At 43.9% G+C, this 16830-nt stretch overlaps 2 protein-coding genes across 3 annotated transcripts in view; one reads left to right on the forward strand and one right to left on the reverse strand.

Moving 5' to 3' along the window:
* The window catches only part of POGZ (pogo transposable element with ZNF domain), a 38930-nt gene extending 26090 nt beyond the window's left edge, over positions 1–12840 (forward strand). Inside the window, exons 10-18 of the mRNA XM_011973536.1 lie at positions 3265–3365; positions 3896–4042; positions 6800–6934; positions 7045–7217; positions 7383–7523; positions 8286–8342; positions 8551–8663; positions 8944–8968; positions 9111–12840. Coding sequence (XP_011828926.1) covers positions 3265–3365; positions 3896–4042; positions 6800–6934; positions 7045–7217; positions 7383–7523; positions 8286–8342; positions 8551–8663; positions 8944–8968; positions 9111–10770 — 2552 coding nt within the window. The 3' untranslated portion in view covers positions 10771–12840. The remainder of the gene's footprint in view (positions 1–3264; positions 3366–3895; positions 4043–6799; positions 6935–7044; positions 7218–7382; positions 7524–8285; positions 8343–8550; positions 8664–8943; positions 8969–9110) is intronic.
* A 788-nt stretch (positions 12841–13628) lies between these two features.
* Positions 13629–16038, reverse strand: PSMB4 (proteasome (prosome, macropain) subunit, beta type, 4). 2 transcript variants are annotated; one of them, XM_011973537.1, is made up of 7 exons: positions 15851–16038; positions 15387–15593; positions 14976–15122; positions 14719–14800; positions 14210–14326; positions 13931–14019; positions 13629–13751 (listed from the first exon to the last, which is right to left on the reverse strand). In XM_011973537.1, exons 1-7 carry the CDS (start codon positions 15988–15990, stop codon positions 13739–13741), a joined length of 795 nt encoding a protein of 264 aa, XP_011828927.1. In that variant the 5' UTR covers positions 15991–16038; the 3' UTR covers positions 13629–13738. The 2 variants fall into 2 exon arrangements, with proteins under 2 accessions (XP_011828927.1, XP_011828928.1); XM_011973538.1 differs by having other exon boundaries at positions 13632–13751; positions 13927–14019.
* Positions 16039–16830: the final 792 nt, after the last annotated feature.

Genomic DNA, 16830 nt, shown 5'->3' on the forward strand with positions numbered 1-16830 from the left:
TCTTTCGCCCAGGCTGGAGTTCAGTGGCGTGATCTCAGCTCACTGCAAACTCCGCCTCCTGGGTTCACACTATTCTCCTGCCTTCAGCCTCCCGAGTAGCTGGGACTACAGGCGCCCGCCACCACTCCTGGCTAATTTTTTTGCGTTTTTAGTAGAGATGGGGTTTCACCATGTTAGCCAGGATAGAATGGTCTTGATCTCCCGACCTCATGATCCACCCGCCTCGGCCTCCCAAAGTGCTGGGAATACAGGTATGAGCCACCACGCCCATTTCTTCAAATATTCTAACATTTTTCCTCCTGGCATCGTTACCTCCACCTCCTGAGCATCTCATTAAAGGTAACAGATGTAGGTTATTCTAATCTTTCAAAAAATCTTGCATTAGCGGAAAGGAGAAGTAATAGACTGAGGAAGAAATAGGATTGAGGGAAGGATGCTTTAGGGAGCTTAACCATGTTTGGGAGTCGGAAACTGTCAGGGGTGGGGAAGATTCAAGACAGGGAAAACAAATTGACAAAATCTTGGAATACATGGCATGATGAGGTTGGAAGAGCCTTAGGAAGATATAAGAGATCTATCCTTCCATAGTTTACAAAACAAGCAGCAAAAGTTATAGTTATTCATGCCTAATTCCTTAAAGTAGGAGACTGTGTTAAGTGTTAAGGAGGGAATGAGGGTGATGGTGCTCAGAGGGACAGTGTTAGGATAGCCACTATGGAGAATCAATTCATTCTCCCTCTTGAATCTTTTTCTATATTAGCGCCTTCCCCTGTAGAACTGATGTGTCAAAGGTTACCAGAGATCTCCTGAATCCACTTATATTTGAATTCCTACCTCATTAGTTTTCTTGAGATAACACATGTAAATCTTTTTTTTTTCTTTTTTTTGAGGGAATTTTGCTCTTGTTGCCCAGGCTGGAGTGCAGTGGTGCCATCTTGGCTCACTGCAGCCTCTGCCTCCCGGGGTTCAAGCGATTCTCTTGCCTCAGCCTCCCAAGTAGCTGGGACTATAGGCATGCATTACCATTCCCGGCTAATTTTGTATTTTTAGTAGAGACGGAGTTTCTCCATGTTGGTCAGGCTGGTCTTGAACTCCCAGCTTCAGGTGATCCGCCTGTCTCGGTCCCCCAAAGTGTTGGGATTACAGGCGTGAGCCACCGCTCCCAGCCAACACATGTAAATCTTAACATGATGCTTGTACATTAGAAATTGCTTAATAAGTGTTTTTATTATTGATGTTGCATGACAGCTGTGAAAATAGAGCTGATAAATAGGTTATAGGAGAAAGATTGAATGAGATTGCCCAGGGAAAACAGAGTAAGAAAGGCCTGGACAAAAGATTGCTTAAAGGTGTTCTAGAAAAGAAAAAAAAACTGAAAGAGGTAAACAAATCAGGGGGTGGGTGGAAAAGAGATAATATTGTCATGTTGCTAGTTAACTGTTTCCCAAACATGTGGTTAACTTTCATACCTACTTGCCTTTCCTCCTGCTTTTCTCTTGGTCCTCTCTCTGGGTGGCTGAGCCCCATTCTTCTTTGACAATTCAGCTTTTTATGTTATTGTAGTTTTTCCTCATTCCTTTATGCAGAATTTCTTATTTATCCATGTCGTCATAGCACCTAATGTACGTCTATACAGTGTTTCTAAGTGGAGTTGCAGACCCCTTTGAGAAAAAATGTGTGAATCCTCTTCCTAAAAAAATCTACATTTTAGTCTTTTGCAAATAATTTCAGAGAATACCTGGGTCCCTAGAGGCCTGTTCCATAGACCCCAGATTAAGAACCCCTGGCTTTTATTTGTTTGTTTTACTTTAAAAAATTACCTGGCTAGGCACAGTGGCTCATACCTGTAATTCTGGCACTTTGGGAGGCTGAGATGGGAGGATTGCTTGAGCTTGGGAGGTCAGGGTTGCAGTGAGCCATGATTGAGCCACTACAGTCTAGCCTGGGAGACAGAACGAGACTCTGTCTCAAAACAAAAACAAAAATCCAGGGTTCTAGGTAGTTAAAAAAAAAAAAAAAAGATTTCAACTCTTTTCATATTTCTTTGGCTGGGGTGTAGGGAGCTGGCAGGGGGAGGTTAGACATTGTCCAGTAAATGCCCAAGGCTTTAAGCTTCCAGTTTTCTTATTTGCAAAAATTTGAAACTAATTCCAATTAAAGTGAGAAAAATGTAAATAATATCTTTTTGCTATACTGTATAATTCAAAATATGTAGCAGTTAAAAATCTTACCAAAATTGACTGGTATACTGGCTCACACCTGTAATTCTAGCACTTTGGGAAGCTGAAGTGGATTGACAGAAGGATTGCTTGAGGCCAGGAGTTTCAGACCAGCCTGGGCAACATGGCAAGACGCTGTACCTAAAAAAAAAAAAAAAGTTTTAATTAGTCGGGCATGGTGGTGCACCAGTGTAGTCCTAGCTACTTGGGAGGCTGATACAGGAGGCTCGCTTGAGCTCAAAGGATAGTCCTAGCTACTCAGGAGGCTGCAGTGAGCTGTGATCATGCTCCAGCCTGGGCAACAGAGTGAGGTTCTGTCTCTTAAAAAAAAAAAAAAATGGGGAGTGCCAAGCACAGTGGCTCACACTTGTAATCCCAGGACTTTGGGAGGCTGAGACAGGTTGATCACCTGAGATCAGGAGTTCGAGACCAGCCTGGCCAACATGAAATTACCAAAAATTGTCTCATAAGTTGACAAAATTGTTAATTTGTGTCATAAAATTTTGTCAAAATTTTTTCTCATAAGCTTGACAAAATGGACAATTTCAAAGAGAGTAGGAAGTATTGGAGGCCAGCGGATTAGCAGTGGGAAATCATATGAGTCACTACCAAGTTTTTGCCTATAAGAATAGAGAAGTGACAGCTCCTACATGCAGTTTGAAATAATGGTGACAGAATACAGGGTTTGGAGTCTGAGATAGTGCCTAAATTTTGAGCCCAGGAAGAAATGGGGAAAAGAAAAAGGGAAACACTGGTAAGCCAGAAGGATGCTGAATTAGGTTAGAGTTGATGATAGAATAACCAATTTAAAATGTCTTATAGATAAGATCTAGAACGAAGCTTTGGTAAGAAGTCTGAGCTACATACATAAGATTATCAGCAACACAAATGTTAAGGTGGAGCCATTTAAAGAAAGAACAGAAGGGACCTGTGATTTACTGATTGTTGAAAATGAAAATAAAGGAGTCAGAAAATAAAGATTGTGAGTCAGCAGGACTTTTGTCTTATTTTCAAGTGGATTTATTGATTACTTTTCTTCTTACAGCCAAGTGCAAGATCTGTGAGTGGGCGTTTGAAAGTGAGCCACTATTTCTCCAGCATATGAAGGATACTCATAAGCCTGGAGAGATGCCTTATGTTTGCCAGGTATTGCCTTTTTCTCCAGGGAGTTTTAGCAGTTTTGCTCTCAGGCAGAACACAAAGAATCTGCTAATGAATATTGCTGAATACCTACTGCATACACTCAGTTTAGGAACTCTGAGTAGGTACAGAAGAAATAGTAAACACAGTTTATCTTCAGGGTTTCCATGCAGGAGGAAAACATAAAAGAACATGTCCACAAGTAGACTAGCCAGGGAACATGTGCATATTCTAACGGAGTGTCTGTCTCCTGAACGTGCCCTTTGGAAATTCACAGAAAAGGCTTTATTTTTCTTATAGAACATGGATTGTTCTTAGACTTTCCTGTCCCTTCCTGTTTTTAAAGTAATAGCTAAATCTATCACAGACATAGCCCAGCATTACAAAGTCAGAAAAATAATTCGATTTCTATGCATTTGGGAAAACTTTTTTTTTTATATAATAGTTTTTATTGCTTTACTTTTTTTTTTTTTTTTTTAAGGCCTCTCAGTTGTTCACTTCATTCTTAGCCTTATTTTCCCTCTTATGTGACTCAGGTGTGTCAATATCGCTCCTCACTCTACTCTGAGGTAGATGTCCATTTTCGGATGATCCATGAGGATACCCGGCATCTGCTCTGCCCTTATTGCCTGAAGGTCTTCAAAAATGGCAATGCATTCCAACAGCATTACATGAGGCACCAGGTACTAGGCACCAAGCAATTCCCATATTCTCTTTATTTTTTTTTTTTAAACATGGATGCTGGGGCCAGGGCTGAGCTAGGCAAATAATTTGGGCAGAGATTATAATATGCATATGTTTGTAGAAATTGATTGAATTCATTTATGTGCCATGTACCAGTCTAGATGCTAGAGATTTAGTGGTAAACAAGGCAAACAATACAATAAAGCATGAAGAGCACTGTGTTGGGGAAAGTATAGGATATAGAAAATCACATAGCTATTCTGGGTGCCTAGTAAGGCTTCCAGAAAGAAGTGTTCTTCAATACCTGAGGGATGAATAAGATTGAGCCAGATGAAATAAGATGAAGAACAGTGTGTCCAAGGCACAAAGCAAGATTATGGAGGTTCAAGAAATTGAGAGAGATTCAGTGTAGGGTGTAAGAGACAGAGGAGTTGGAAGTTAGGCAGGGAGAGATCATGGAGGGTCTTTTAAGCCATGAAAAGAAGTCATTGGGAAGCTATTAAAGGGGTTTTAAGCCCTGGAGTGATGTGTTCAGATTTAGTTAAGATTTTATACTGCTTGCACTGCAGAGAATGGATTAAAGGAGATTGAGACTACAGTTAGGGAAACTAGGTAGAAGGCTTTTTTCAGTAGTTCAGGTGAGAGATGATACTGGCTATTGGCTTTTGAAATGAAGAAAAAGAGGGTAGAGTTGAGAGATATTCAGAAGATTTGTGATATTTATGATGTAGAGATGGATTAGGTGAAGGTAGCAATGCAGTAGTTAAGAATAGTGCCTAAGATTCTGTCTTGGGCAACTGGGTGAATGAGGGAACTATTTGCTGAGATAGAAACAATAGAGAAAGTATATTTGTGAGGGGGGAGATCATGAGTTTGGATATTGTAAGTTAGCAGTATCTGTGGATGTCAAGTGTATCTGTTGGATAATAGATCTGAAGCCTGGGAGAGAACTCTGGGTTGCAGAAAAGATATTTAGGAATCAGCGTTAAATAAATCCTGTAGATTTTAAACTTAAATGCCATGGGCCCCCCAACCCTGTTGAGAATAAGAGAAGGCTTAGGATATTTGAAGTCTCTTATCTATAGAGCAACCACCATAGTACTAGGAAGAAAGCCAGAAGAGTCTTGACATTAAGGAAACTGGGGAGAAGAAAGTATTTTAAAGAAAAGGGTGTGATCAAAATGTCGTATGTTACAGGAAGGTGTCAAGCAACATAAGGACTTAGAAACAAGCCTTTAATTTAGCAACATTGATGAGAGCCATTTTGTTGGTTGGTAGGGTGGAAGTTAGATTTCAGCAGAACAAATGAATGAGAGGTAAGGAAATGAAGATGATGTATTTAAAGATGTTTATTTATAAAAAGGGAGGACCCCCAGGGTAGGTAAATCCAGAGGAAGAAGTGGCAAAGAAGAATTTCTTGTTGCTTTTGTTTATTTACTTTATAAGATGAAAAGCTATGACTTCGTTTTAAAATACTACAAGAAGAGAGCCACTAGAGGAGAGTGAAAGGTATATAAGAGGATTCAAAATGGAGAATGTGTGCTTAATAGTCACATACATGTGCACACAAACATACGCACCCTATTACGCTCGTAGTCTCCTTTGCACAGTAGTGACTGCTGATCATCTACCACAACTGTATTTCCAAATAGGGGGGTGGAAATTGTCTCTCAGCCTAAACTTGTTATCCTACTAAAGAAAATCATAGACATGGGTTCTATTTTTGAAGGACTTCAATACTAGGCAGACTGAATCCTCAAAATGGTCTCACCAGGAGACGTATCTGTATATACTGATGTGTTAAGTGGGAAAACAGCAAGATAAGTGCTATCATTTGTATTAAAAGGAGAAAAAGAAGAGGGCTGAGGTGGGAGGATCACTTGAGCCCAGGAGGTGGAGTCCAGCCTGGGCAACATGGTGAGACAACATTTCTGCAAAAAGGAAAGGGAAAAAAGTGAGGGCCAGGCACAGTGGTGCACGTCTATAATCCCAACACTTTGGGAGGCCAAGGCGGGTAGATCACTTGAGCCCAAGAGTTGAAGACCAGCCTGGGCAACATGGTGACACCCAGTCTCTACAAAAAATACAAAAAGTAGCCGGGCATGGTGGCGCGTGCCTGTAGTCCCAGCTACTTGGGACGTGCAGTGAGCTGTGAACATGCCACTGCATTCCAGCCTGGGCAACAGAGACCTTGTCTCAAAAAAAGGGGGGTGGGGCAGGTAATGATTGGATATGAATGTGTTTGTGATACAGTTACATGTGTAGACTGTCCATGAAAGCATACTCAGGAAACTGGTAATAAGTCATTTGTATGGAAGGGAACTGAGTGTCGGAGTTGAAAGCAAAGTTAGAAGAGTACAGAAAAAAAAGTATGGCTTTTCTTTACTATGTACATTGTCCTTTTTTAAAAAAAAGAATGTCCAGGAGAATGTCCAGTTGTCAGCAATGTAAAGATACAATACAAATAAAGGTTACATCACTCATTCAAATTGTTAAACAAGTCAGGAACGGATGATTTGAGAACTTAGTCATCCTGGACTAGAATCTACCATCTTTCTTTGAGATCATGGGAGGTGATGATTCTCAATGGTAGGTTTTGTGGTCATGTCGCATATTTCTTTCTTACTCTCTTAAATTATCAACAAAAAGGTGGGAAGAATGATATGGTTGACATTGATCTGCTTTCTCCTCAAGGAAGAAAATTTATTAGGAACCTTTAAGGGATTTTGTCTCTTTTTTTCCCTCCCCCACTTCAGAAGAGAAATGTTTATCACTGCAACAAATGCCGGCTACAGTTTCTCTTTGCCAAGGACAAAATTGAACACAAACTTCAACACCATAAAACCTTCCGTAAACCCAAGCAGCTGGAGGGCTTGAAACCAGGCACCAAGGTAAAGAGTTTGCCAGTGTCTTATAGGCTCAGGGAGGGAGGAATAGAGATTTTCAGTATTCTGAAATTCTGCGTGGGTTATGTCTCATTGTTACTTCCCTTGTTTCTCAGGTGACAATCCGGGCTTCCCGAGGGCAGCCACGAACTGTTCCTGTATCCTCTAATGATACACCTCCCAGCGCCTTGCAGGAGGCAGCACCGCTGACCTCCTCCATGGACCCTCTGCCTGTCTTCCTTTATCCCCCTGTCCAGCGCAGCATCCAGAAGAGAGCTGTTAGGAAAATGTCAGCACCTTCTTCTAAGTGCTGGGCGGGTGGGGACTGGGTGGGCAGGATTATTCCTGATACACAGTGCGATCTGGTAGCTTTTTAGCAGGGTTTGTTGTCTGAAAATCCTACATTTTGGGGACCCCTGAGGCAGTAATGAGAATTCTTTCTTTTTTCCCACAGGAGTGTCATGGGCCGGCAGACATGCCTGGAGTGCAGCTTCGAGATCCCAGACTTCCCTAATCATTTCCCTACTTATGTACACTGCTCTCTGTGTCGCTATAGCACCTGCTGCTCTCGAGCTTATGCCAACCACATGATCAAGTAAGTTGTTTTTTAACCAGTATTTTAGCTTGAGAGTTCAGATTCTTTCTGTTTTTTTGGAGACAGGGTCTTGCTCTGTCCCCCAGGCTGGAGTACAATGGCACAATCTTGGCTCACTGCAACCTCTGCCTCCTGGGTTCAAGTGATTCTCCTGTCTCAGCCTCCCAAGTAGCTGGGATTACAGGTGTGCACCACCACACCTGGCTGATATTTTTGTATTTTTAGTGGAGATGGGGCTTCACCATGTTGGCCAGGCTGGTCTCAAACTCCTGAGCTCAGGTGATTCACCCGCCTCGGCCGCATAAAGTGCTGGGATTATGGGCGTGAGCCACTGCACCTGGTCCCAGCCAGATTCTTGAGCACTCATTTCATTTTCTCCCCTGCTCCTAATATGTTTCCTCCTTCAACTCTTAGAGCTATTTGTTCTTCTCTCCTAGCAGAGTGAGAGGCTTTGTTTTTTCAGTTTTGATGGTCTGTGCTACTAGGGCCAAGTAGCAGTAGTATTAGGTGGGAGGTGGTTAGAAATGCTGGCTCTCAGCCCCACCCTAGGCCTCCTGAATCAGAATGTGAATTTTAATAGATCCTCAGGGGACTCATGTGCATATTAAAGTTTAAGAAGCATGGTGACAGGAAAACTGGCTTAGGTTGAGATTAGGATGCACTGAAGAAGTGTCTCTTTTGTTGGGGGATTGTCACTGGCTGGTGATCTGTAGCTTAGCCAGCAGAACTCCATAACTCTTACCACTTCTTTGTTTTTCTCAGCAATCATGTTCCACGGAAGAGCCCCAAGTATTTGGCTTTGTTTAAAAATTCTGTGAGGTAAGAAAAAACTTACTGGCAGCATCTTAATTTTTCAGGTTTTTACATTAATTAATTTTCAGGTTTTTCATTATTTGGAGAGGTGGTTATGTGAATTAATTTCGGAGAAAGTGGGAGGGCATTCCTTTTCTTTCTTAAGCTTCAAAGCTTAATGGTCTCAAGTGTCACTGCTGTATTTCTCTTAGATATTCTCGATTCTCTTTTTTAGTGGAATCAAGCTGGCCTGCACTTCATGTACCTTTGTTACCTCTGTGGGAGATGCTATGGCCAAGCATTTGGTATTCAACCCCTCTCACAGATCCAGCAGCATCCTGCCACGGGGTAAGTAGGAGAGATGGGGATTAGTTGAGCAAGGGGAGGAAAAAAGATCCAGGTTCGTACTGTATGCATCAGGAGCATGCCCACCTGGCCTCACTTATTCACCGTTGAGATGTACTGTACCAAATTAGAAACCTTCCGACCTAAAGTTTATAGAAAACTGGGAAAGCTGGTCACTGTGAACAGCGTATTTTTATGTAGTAAGTTGAAATCCCAGGGCACTGTCTTTGGAGGGCTTATTTCTTCACTGAGCTAACTTTTTTTATTGTTTCATTTTCCATAGGACTCACTTGGATAGCTCACTCAAGGTAACAAAAACTCACTCACCTCACAATTTAATTTCTGATTTGCAGTGTGTTTATTCTTTATTATTATTATTATCATATTATTATTTCAATTTCCTAGTTGAACTGAGATTTTTCCTCCTCTCTTTGCTCCTCACCCCTTTAGGCATGGCCAGACTCGTGACCGAGTGCATGACCGGAACGTGAAGAATATGTATCCTCCTCCTTCCTTCCCCACTAACAAAGCTGCCACTGTGAAATCTGCGGGGGCCACCCCAGCTGAGCCTGAAGAGCTACCAACTCCCTTAGCCCCAGCACTCCCATCACCAGCCTCAACTGCAACCCCACCACCAACCCCCACTCACCCACAGCCTTTAGCCCTTCCACCATTGGCTACGGAGGGAGCTGAATGTCTGAATGTTGATGATCAGGATGAAGGGAGCCCGGTCACCCAGGAACCTGAGCCAGCATCAGGTGGTGGTGGTAGTGGGGTTGGCAAAAAGGAGCAGCTGTCTGTGAAGAAGCTTCGAGTAGTACTGTTTGCTCTATGCTGCAATACAGAACAGGCAGCTGAACACTTCCGAAATCCCCAGCGACGTATTCGGCGTTGGCTTCGACGTTTCCAGGCCTCCCAGGGGGAGAATCTAGAGGGCAAATATCTAAGCTTTGAGGCAGAAGAGAAACTGGCTGAGTGGGTGCTAACCCAGCGTGAACAACAGCTACCTGTAAATGAGGAGACCTTGTTCCAGAAGGCCACCAAAATAGGACGTTCTTTGGAAGGGGGATTTAAGATCTCCTATGAGTGGGCTGTGCGTTTCATGCTGCGGCACCACCTGACTCCCCATGCCCGGCGAGCTGTGGCCCACACCCTACCTAAGGATGTGGCAGAGAATGCAGGACTCTTCATTGAATTTGTACAACGGCAGATTCACAACCAGGACTTACCCTTGTCTATGATTGTGGCTATTGACGAGATATCCTTGTTCCTGGATACAGAGGTGCTGAGCAGTGATGACCGAAAGGAGAATGCCCTGCAGACGGTGGGCACAGGGGAACCTTGGTGTGATGTAGTCCTGGCCATTCTGGCAGATGGCACTGTCCTTCCCACCCTGGTTTTCTACAGAGGGCAGATGGATCAGCCTGCTAACATGCCAGATTCCATATTGCTAGAGGCAAAGGAGAGTGGCTACAGTGATGATGAGATAATGGAGCTGTGGTCAACTCGAGTGTGGCAGAAGCACACAGCTTGCCAGCGCAGCAAAGGCATGCTTGTGATGGACTGTCATCGCACTCACTTGTCAGAAGAGGTACTGGCTATGCTTAGTGCCTCTAGCACTTTGCCTGCAGTGGTCCCAGCAGGCTGTAGCTCCAAAATTCAGCCATTAGATGTATGCATCAAAAGAACTGTCAAGAACTTCCTGCATAAAAAGTGGAAGGAACAGGCTCGGGAAATGGCAGATACTGCATGTGATTCTGATGTCCTCCTTCAGCTGGTGCTTGTCTGGCTGGGTGAAGTGCTAGGTGTCATTGGGGACTGTCCAGAGCTAGTTCAGCGCTCCTTCCTGGTGGCTAGTGTTCTGCCTGGCCCTGATGGCAACATTAACTCACCTACAAGAAATGCTGACATGCAGGAGGAGCTAATTGCCTCCCTAGAGGAGCAACTGAAGCTGAGTGGGGAACATTCTGAGTCTTCCACTCCACGACCCAGATCATCTCCTGAAGAGACAATTGAGCCTGAAAGCCTTCACCAGCTCTTTGAGGGTGAAAGTGAGACCGAGTCTTTCTATGGCTTTGAAGAAGCTGACCTAGATCTGATGGAGATTTGAGTGGGGTCATGAGGGGGTGTGGAGTGGGGGTGGGAACATGTGAGGGAGGGTAAAGGGGCTTAGGGAAAAGGGGGCATACCAGGTGGGGTATTTGGTTTATATTTTTTAATTTTACACCACCACTCCCCCCTGAAGTTGACTTACACTTCCCTGTGGATTTGTGGATTAATTAGGAAAACCAATAGTAATCACATCTGAGCCAAGGAGCTGGCCCATTGGTCATTCACTTCTGCTAAAAACAGGTTTTTGTGACTTTTTTTTTTTTTTAAATTTAAATCACTGTGTTTGGTATTTTTCTGACAAAATTAAGAAAAAGAAAAAAAAATTGTGGGCGAATGTTAAATTTTGTTTCCCCTTTTACCTCGATTGTATCATAGTACTTCCGGTTTTTTTGTTTTATTGTGTGGCCAATGTCTTTGGGCATGATGCTATCTAATCATTGTCAATGTGAGAACATTTCTGAAGATGGGAAAGACAAATTATGTAGCTCACAAACTGGTTTATTATATATATGGATAAAAAACTTTTTTCATTGTGGTCTTAACACTTTTATATAAAAATGAAAATGGAAAAAAAAAGTCCCACTGAACTCTCTCTTCCTTCTCCTTTTCTTGCCTTCCCTCTCCAGAGATGTTGGTTTCTACAGCAACCCTAGATATAAAATTGTGGCTTTAAAAATGCATGAAACCACCTTTAATTATCCAGAATGAATAGATTTGTCTTTTCCTCACCACCTTCCCTCCAAAACATGACATAAACAATATTTTTTGCACTTGTGATCCTTGGCCCCTTTCCCCGTTCTCACACCATCCATCACTCTGGACAAAGGATGATACAGGTGTTATTAGCAAGCAAGAGGTACTGAGGTGATCAAACAGTTTTAGGGTGGAAGCCATTTCCAGTTTGAGTCTTCATCCTGTAAGCCCCCAGGGGCAGTCCCTACTTTATTGAACTTCATCCTGTTAAATGGCGAACATGCCTGTTTAAGGGATTGCTGGTCCTATAGTCAGGAGCTAATTGTTCAAGAAGTGTTGAACTTCAAAAAGACAAGACAGACTACTTGTTGAAATCCAGCGTACTCTGTGGCTTTCCCCTATTTCTCTTAATACTTAGGGAAGAATCTGATAGGAAGAAGCGCACAGGGGTGTGCACAAAGAAAATGACATGAATCTTTATTTTTCACTGCCAGCTTCAAGGAAAAAATTTTTTCTACAATTTGCATGAGGGATTTTTTTAATTGTATGTACTCATGGTTTTAAACCAAAACGTACTGTACCGTACAGAGAAAAGGAGCAAAAAACCAAGTCTTCTGTTTATCCTGAGACTTCCAACAATGTTCCCCTCCTGTGAGCCAAGGAGGCAACCTGCACAAGCTTGTAAATGGTTCGTCTTTAAAATGTACATAAGTGGAACATTTAATAAAATGAGGGGAAATGGATTTATAAACTTGTTTTTTTTCTAGGTGACCTTGTTTAATAGGCTTTCACAGACTGGGAAATGCTCAAGATGTGATGGGCCTGGTGGTACAGGTGTGACATTTGTTACCACCCATTTCTCCCACCCCACCCCGCTTTTTTGTTTGTTTGTTTTTTCATCCCCCAGCACACTATAATATAGTGAACTGGAAAAGTCCCTTCCAGAAACAGCTTGGCCAGCTTTGTGAACCCTTGACATCTGAAAACAACTAAGGATCCATCTGGGCTTCTCTTCCCCAGCTTTTTGCCTGATGCCATTTTATTGACTATGGACTTTGAAGTCAGCCTTTGCCTTTGAGAAAGTTCAAGAACTGATTGGTCACTTCTATCTACAACAACTTAATCCTACTCTTTGGTAGTTTCTGCAGCAGCCACAGCCTTAGCAGAGCTGGGGTTCCTGTCCTCTGCACATGATTGACTTTCTTGATGGGTAATTTTTTTTAAGATCATAATACCAACAGTGGATCAGCTGGGTTTTGGCCAGGAAGTTGTCTTTGTGGACTCTGCCTGCATGGCTTAGTAGTAGAAGGAAATTTTTTTTGGTTTTGTTTTTTATAATTCAGTTTAATCAATAAACATGTATTTATTGACTATTTTCTGTGTTGAGACTGAATGTGTGGAGGTTTCAGGTTGAAAGCTCATTGTTTTCTTTTGCCTTACAAGTTTGTTGTTAGGGACAATGCAAGTGGAGGGATGGTTTGATTTTTCCTTCAGTTCTCTCACTGAATTTCTATACTTTGAATTTGCTGCCTATATTTTCTTTCTCAAGAAGTTTGAAGAGGGTATGTGTCAGAGTCACCTACAGTGTTCATTTTAAAAATTCAGGCTGGGCATGATGGCTCATGCCAGTAATCCCAGCACTTGGGAGGCTGAGGCAAGAGGTTGCTTGAGCCCAGAAATTCAAGGCTGCAGTAAACTATGATCATGCCACTGCACTCCAGTCTGGGCAACAGAATGAGAATTTTGTCTGTAAAATATTCAGGTTTAGAACCATTCCAGGGATGGCTGATGTCCCAGCTGACTTGAGGGCAACCTGAGGCAGAACAGCTCTACTAGATTATCTTTAAAGTGGTATTTTAATGAAAATCACAGCCAACATTAAGAAATCTGTGTCCTTTGATAATCCAGTGTAGTGGGAGAAGATTTGGGAGAAGAATTTGAACACAAAAAGCCAGTTAGCACACAAAAATTAAGTCGCTTCTACAGGAAGCTCTGCTTCTAATACAGCTCCAAATGACGCTAGTGTGTCTTTCTGTATCGTGCAGAGAATTCTGTATGTGCTGCAAGACCCTAAGGGTTCTCCAACCAACAAGGGAGATGGCACATAGCAGTACTCAGCAGTTTTGCACTTGGTGTGACCCAGTCAGACAAAAACCACTCAGCAAGCATTCTGAAGAATTTATTTACTTTACAAAAGAGTTTTATCTTTGAACCAACCAAGTTCAAAGTTAAAAGTAGGGTATAACTTCAGTTCTGGATAATGCATCTGTATTTCATTCAAAGCCACTAAAAAAGGAAGAAAGAACAAAGTGTAAAGCATAAAGGGATCAATTCCTAAAAATAGCTGTACCGTCCAACCAAAACCCTCTCCACCCATTTTCCTGGGTGAGTCTCCCAGAAAAGCCCAGCTTAGTGTAAGCCAAAGACCTCTCCAATCTGTCACCAATTTTTTTCCTATTACTAACCTGATCATGTGGGCAATATCCCAGTTGGTCTCTGCAGACAATGGTCCCTCTATTTCAACACCTTTTTCAGTTACAGTGGCGATTTGAAACTGGAAAAAAGCAGAGCATTCAATAATGCCCACCCCTTAAAGAAGTCCTTAAATGAAAGGTCAAGTGGAGGTCTTCCCCAGGGTAAAAATAGGAGTTACACAAGTGAGGCAATCTGTTCTTCAAAGCATAGAGACCCAGGGATTGCAAGGATTCAGAGCCCACCAATTAGGTTCCCAGCACATTCCTCACCCGGTTGTAAGAACGGGCATCTCGGTAGTACAGCACTCGCATGCAGCGTTCTACTAGGTTACGGGCCTCGGTCTGGCTTAGCACTGGCTGCTTCTCCAGAACTTCTCGCAGCAGAGGCTAGGGAGATTGGGGGAAACCATGGTAGATATTGGGCTGAATAACAGGCTAGTTGTCTCAAATCTATGGTATAAAAAGCATGAGAGTGAAAAGATGACATTCTACCTCGTGCCTCACCAGAATGAACTCTGCTTACTAATAAGCTAAGAGCAACTTCAAGCGGAAGTTCTAGGGTGTCCTCTCTTTGCATGTCTGCTGACTCCCAGACATGCCATCTTGTCACTGGAAATCAGTGTCAACACCTACAGCCCCCAGACTACAAAGAAAACCATCTGCCCAGTAATAGGGATCCCAGCCCATCCCTCGTATCAGAATTTCAGGAGAAAAGGAGACAACCACTAATCCATTTCCTTTTGTCTTCCCTTTTCCCCACTTCTAGACTCACTACTTACCTGAGCCAAGTATGCACCATAACCAGTGGCCAGCGAAGGGGCTTCATAGGCTACACCAAGCATGTCCACATAACCGAGGAAGCTAACAGGACACAATGGATCAAAACTCATTTCACCTTAGGTTCATCTTAGCTGAAGAAGGGGACCATGGGGTCTGAGTTAAAGTGGGATTCACTTGGGGAGAAGAGACAGAAGAGATTCTACACAGGTACTAGGTTGGGTGGTAAAGGAAATAAGTTATTTGTATTCATATGAACCTCTCTCCATCAGCATAGCCTCCGATGACCATGGTATTCCACAAAGGGTTCATCTTCGAGCGCCGGCTGTACATGGCCCTGGTCAGCCATGAATGAATAGCTCTAGGACTATAACTATGTCCATCTCCCAGAAGCTCCTCATCAATCCTTAAAAGGAATTGGTTGTGAGAAAAGGGAGAGAATTAAGTCGGGGTCTCCACCCATCCCCAAAAGAAGTTACCACACCTTCCCCCATTTTACACCTCCTAATGCCAAAAACTTTATTGCAAACACTCTTAGATCGCCGACCTCCAACAACTGTCCCAGTCCCCCGCCGCAACATCAAGTCCCCCCATTCCATCGAAGGGAATAAAAAATAGGGGACTCCCCTCTCTACTTGGGAACCATTCTCCTGTTCTCTGGATGACTTACACCATCTGGCCGAGAACTTGCTTCAAATACTGGAAATCAGCATAGTCCCCAGAGGCACCCAGCATGGTACTGTTGTTGACTCGCATGATGCGAGATATGTTGCGGAAACGAGCCAAGGAGCCGTAGGATCCCAGCATGTCTGCGGCAATCACCACTCCGCCCTCGAACTTAACGCCGAGGACTGAGGTCCCGGTCACCATGGGGTTCCTAAAGAGTGAGAACGGTGGGAGCTGAGCGGGGGGATGGCCTGCGCCCTCTTTCGCGCACTGAGCTCCGCTTCTGATTTTCTACAATTCCTTCCAATTATTCTGCATTCTCCAGGACTCTGCGCTCCGAGCTCCCCTGCCGTTCGCGCCCCCGGGGTCTTCGCGTCACCTTCCCAGGCTCTCAAAACCGGCCGGCAGCACCAGGCCCCAGGTCCCATGGTCCCTCCCCCTACGCAAGCGAAAGCGCCGAGAACTTACTGGGTCCGTGTGATTGGACCTCTGTAAAGTGCAGACGCTGGATCCATGAAGGAATCGGGAGTGGACGGAATGCGGTAAAACTGTCCTGGGGCCGGACCCCCCGCCCAAAGTCCGGACCGCGACCCCAAAAACGTTTCCATCTTAGTCACGGTAGCAGAAAAAATGAAAGCGCTTGCGCCAACGGAAGCGGAAGTGATCCTTCAGTGTCACTTCTTTCTTTTTCCTGTAAGCGAGTTCCAGCAGCCATGTTGATGAGGTCGCAGCTGAACGTGCAGTAATCCTAGGTGGCGACCGAGACAGGGAATTGAAATTGCCCAACGTCGCTTCACATCGCATCTCCGTGGAGTTTGGACCAGATCACAGCGTTCTAACACACGATTCAAGGAGGAGGGAGGCATGAAGGTGGGGTAGGGAGGTGGCCACTTAAAAGACGCTGATCACAATTTTTTTTTTTTTTTTTGAGACGGAGTCTCGCTCTGTCCCCCAGGCTGGCGTGCAGTGGCGCGATCTCGGCTCACTGCAACCTTCGCCTCCCAGGTTCAAGCGATTCTCGTGCCTTAGCCTCCCGAGTAGCTGGGATTACAGGCATGAGTCACCACGCCCGGCTAATTTTTTGTATTGTTAGTAGAGAGGGGATTTCACCATGTTGGCCAGGCTGGTCTCGAACTCCGGATCTCAGGTGATCCGCCTGCCTCGGACTCCCAAAGTGCTGGGATTACAGGAGTAAGCCGCCTCGCCTGGCCGAGAAATCACAGTTCTCATGTTCCTTTTGGATCATTATCAAAAAGCCCACATGAAAATATCAGTGGACACAGGATCTCTTACATCTGTACTCCTCAGAGCAGCCCCACGTGGCAGGCATTATTCGACCCATTTCGTAAATAGGAAACCGAGGCTTGCGGTGTAGTGATTTACCCAGTCACACAGCCGATAACGGTAGAACTGAATCTTGAAGCCAGAATAAAAAAGGAATCAGGGCC

The sequence above is a fragment of the Mandrillus leucophaeus genome, unplaced genomic scaffold (genome assembly GCF_000951045.1).
Source record: "Mandrillus leucophaeus isolate KB7577 unplaced genomic scaffold, Mleu.le_1.0 Scaffold139, whole genome shotgun sequence".
In the NCBI taxonomy this organism is placed as follows: Eukaryota; Metazoa; Chordata; class Mammalia; order Primates; family Cercopithecidae; genus Mandrillus; species Mandrillus leucophaeus.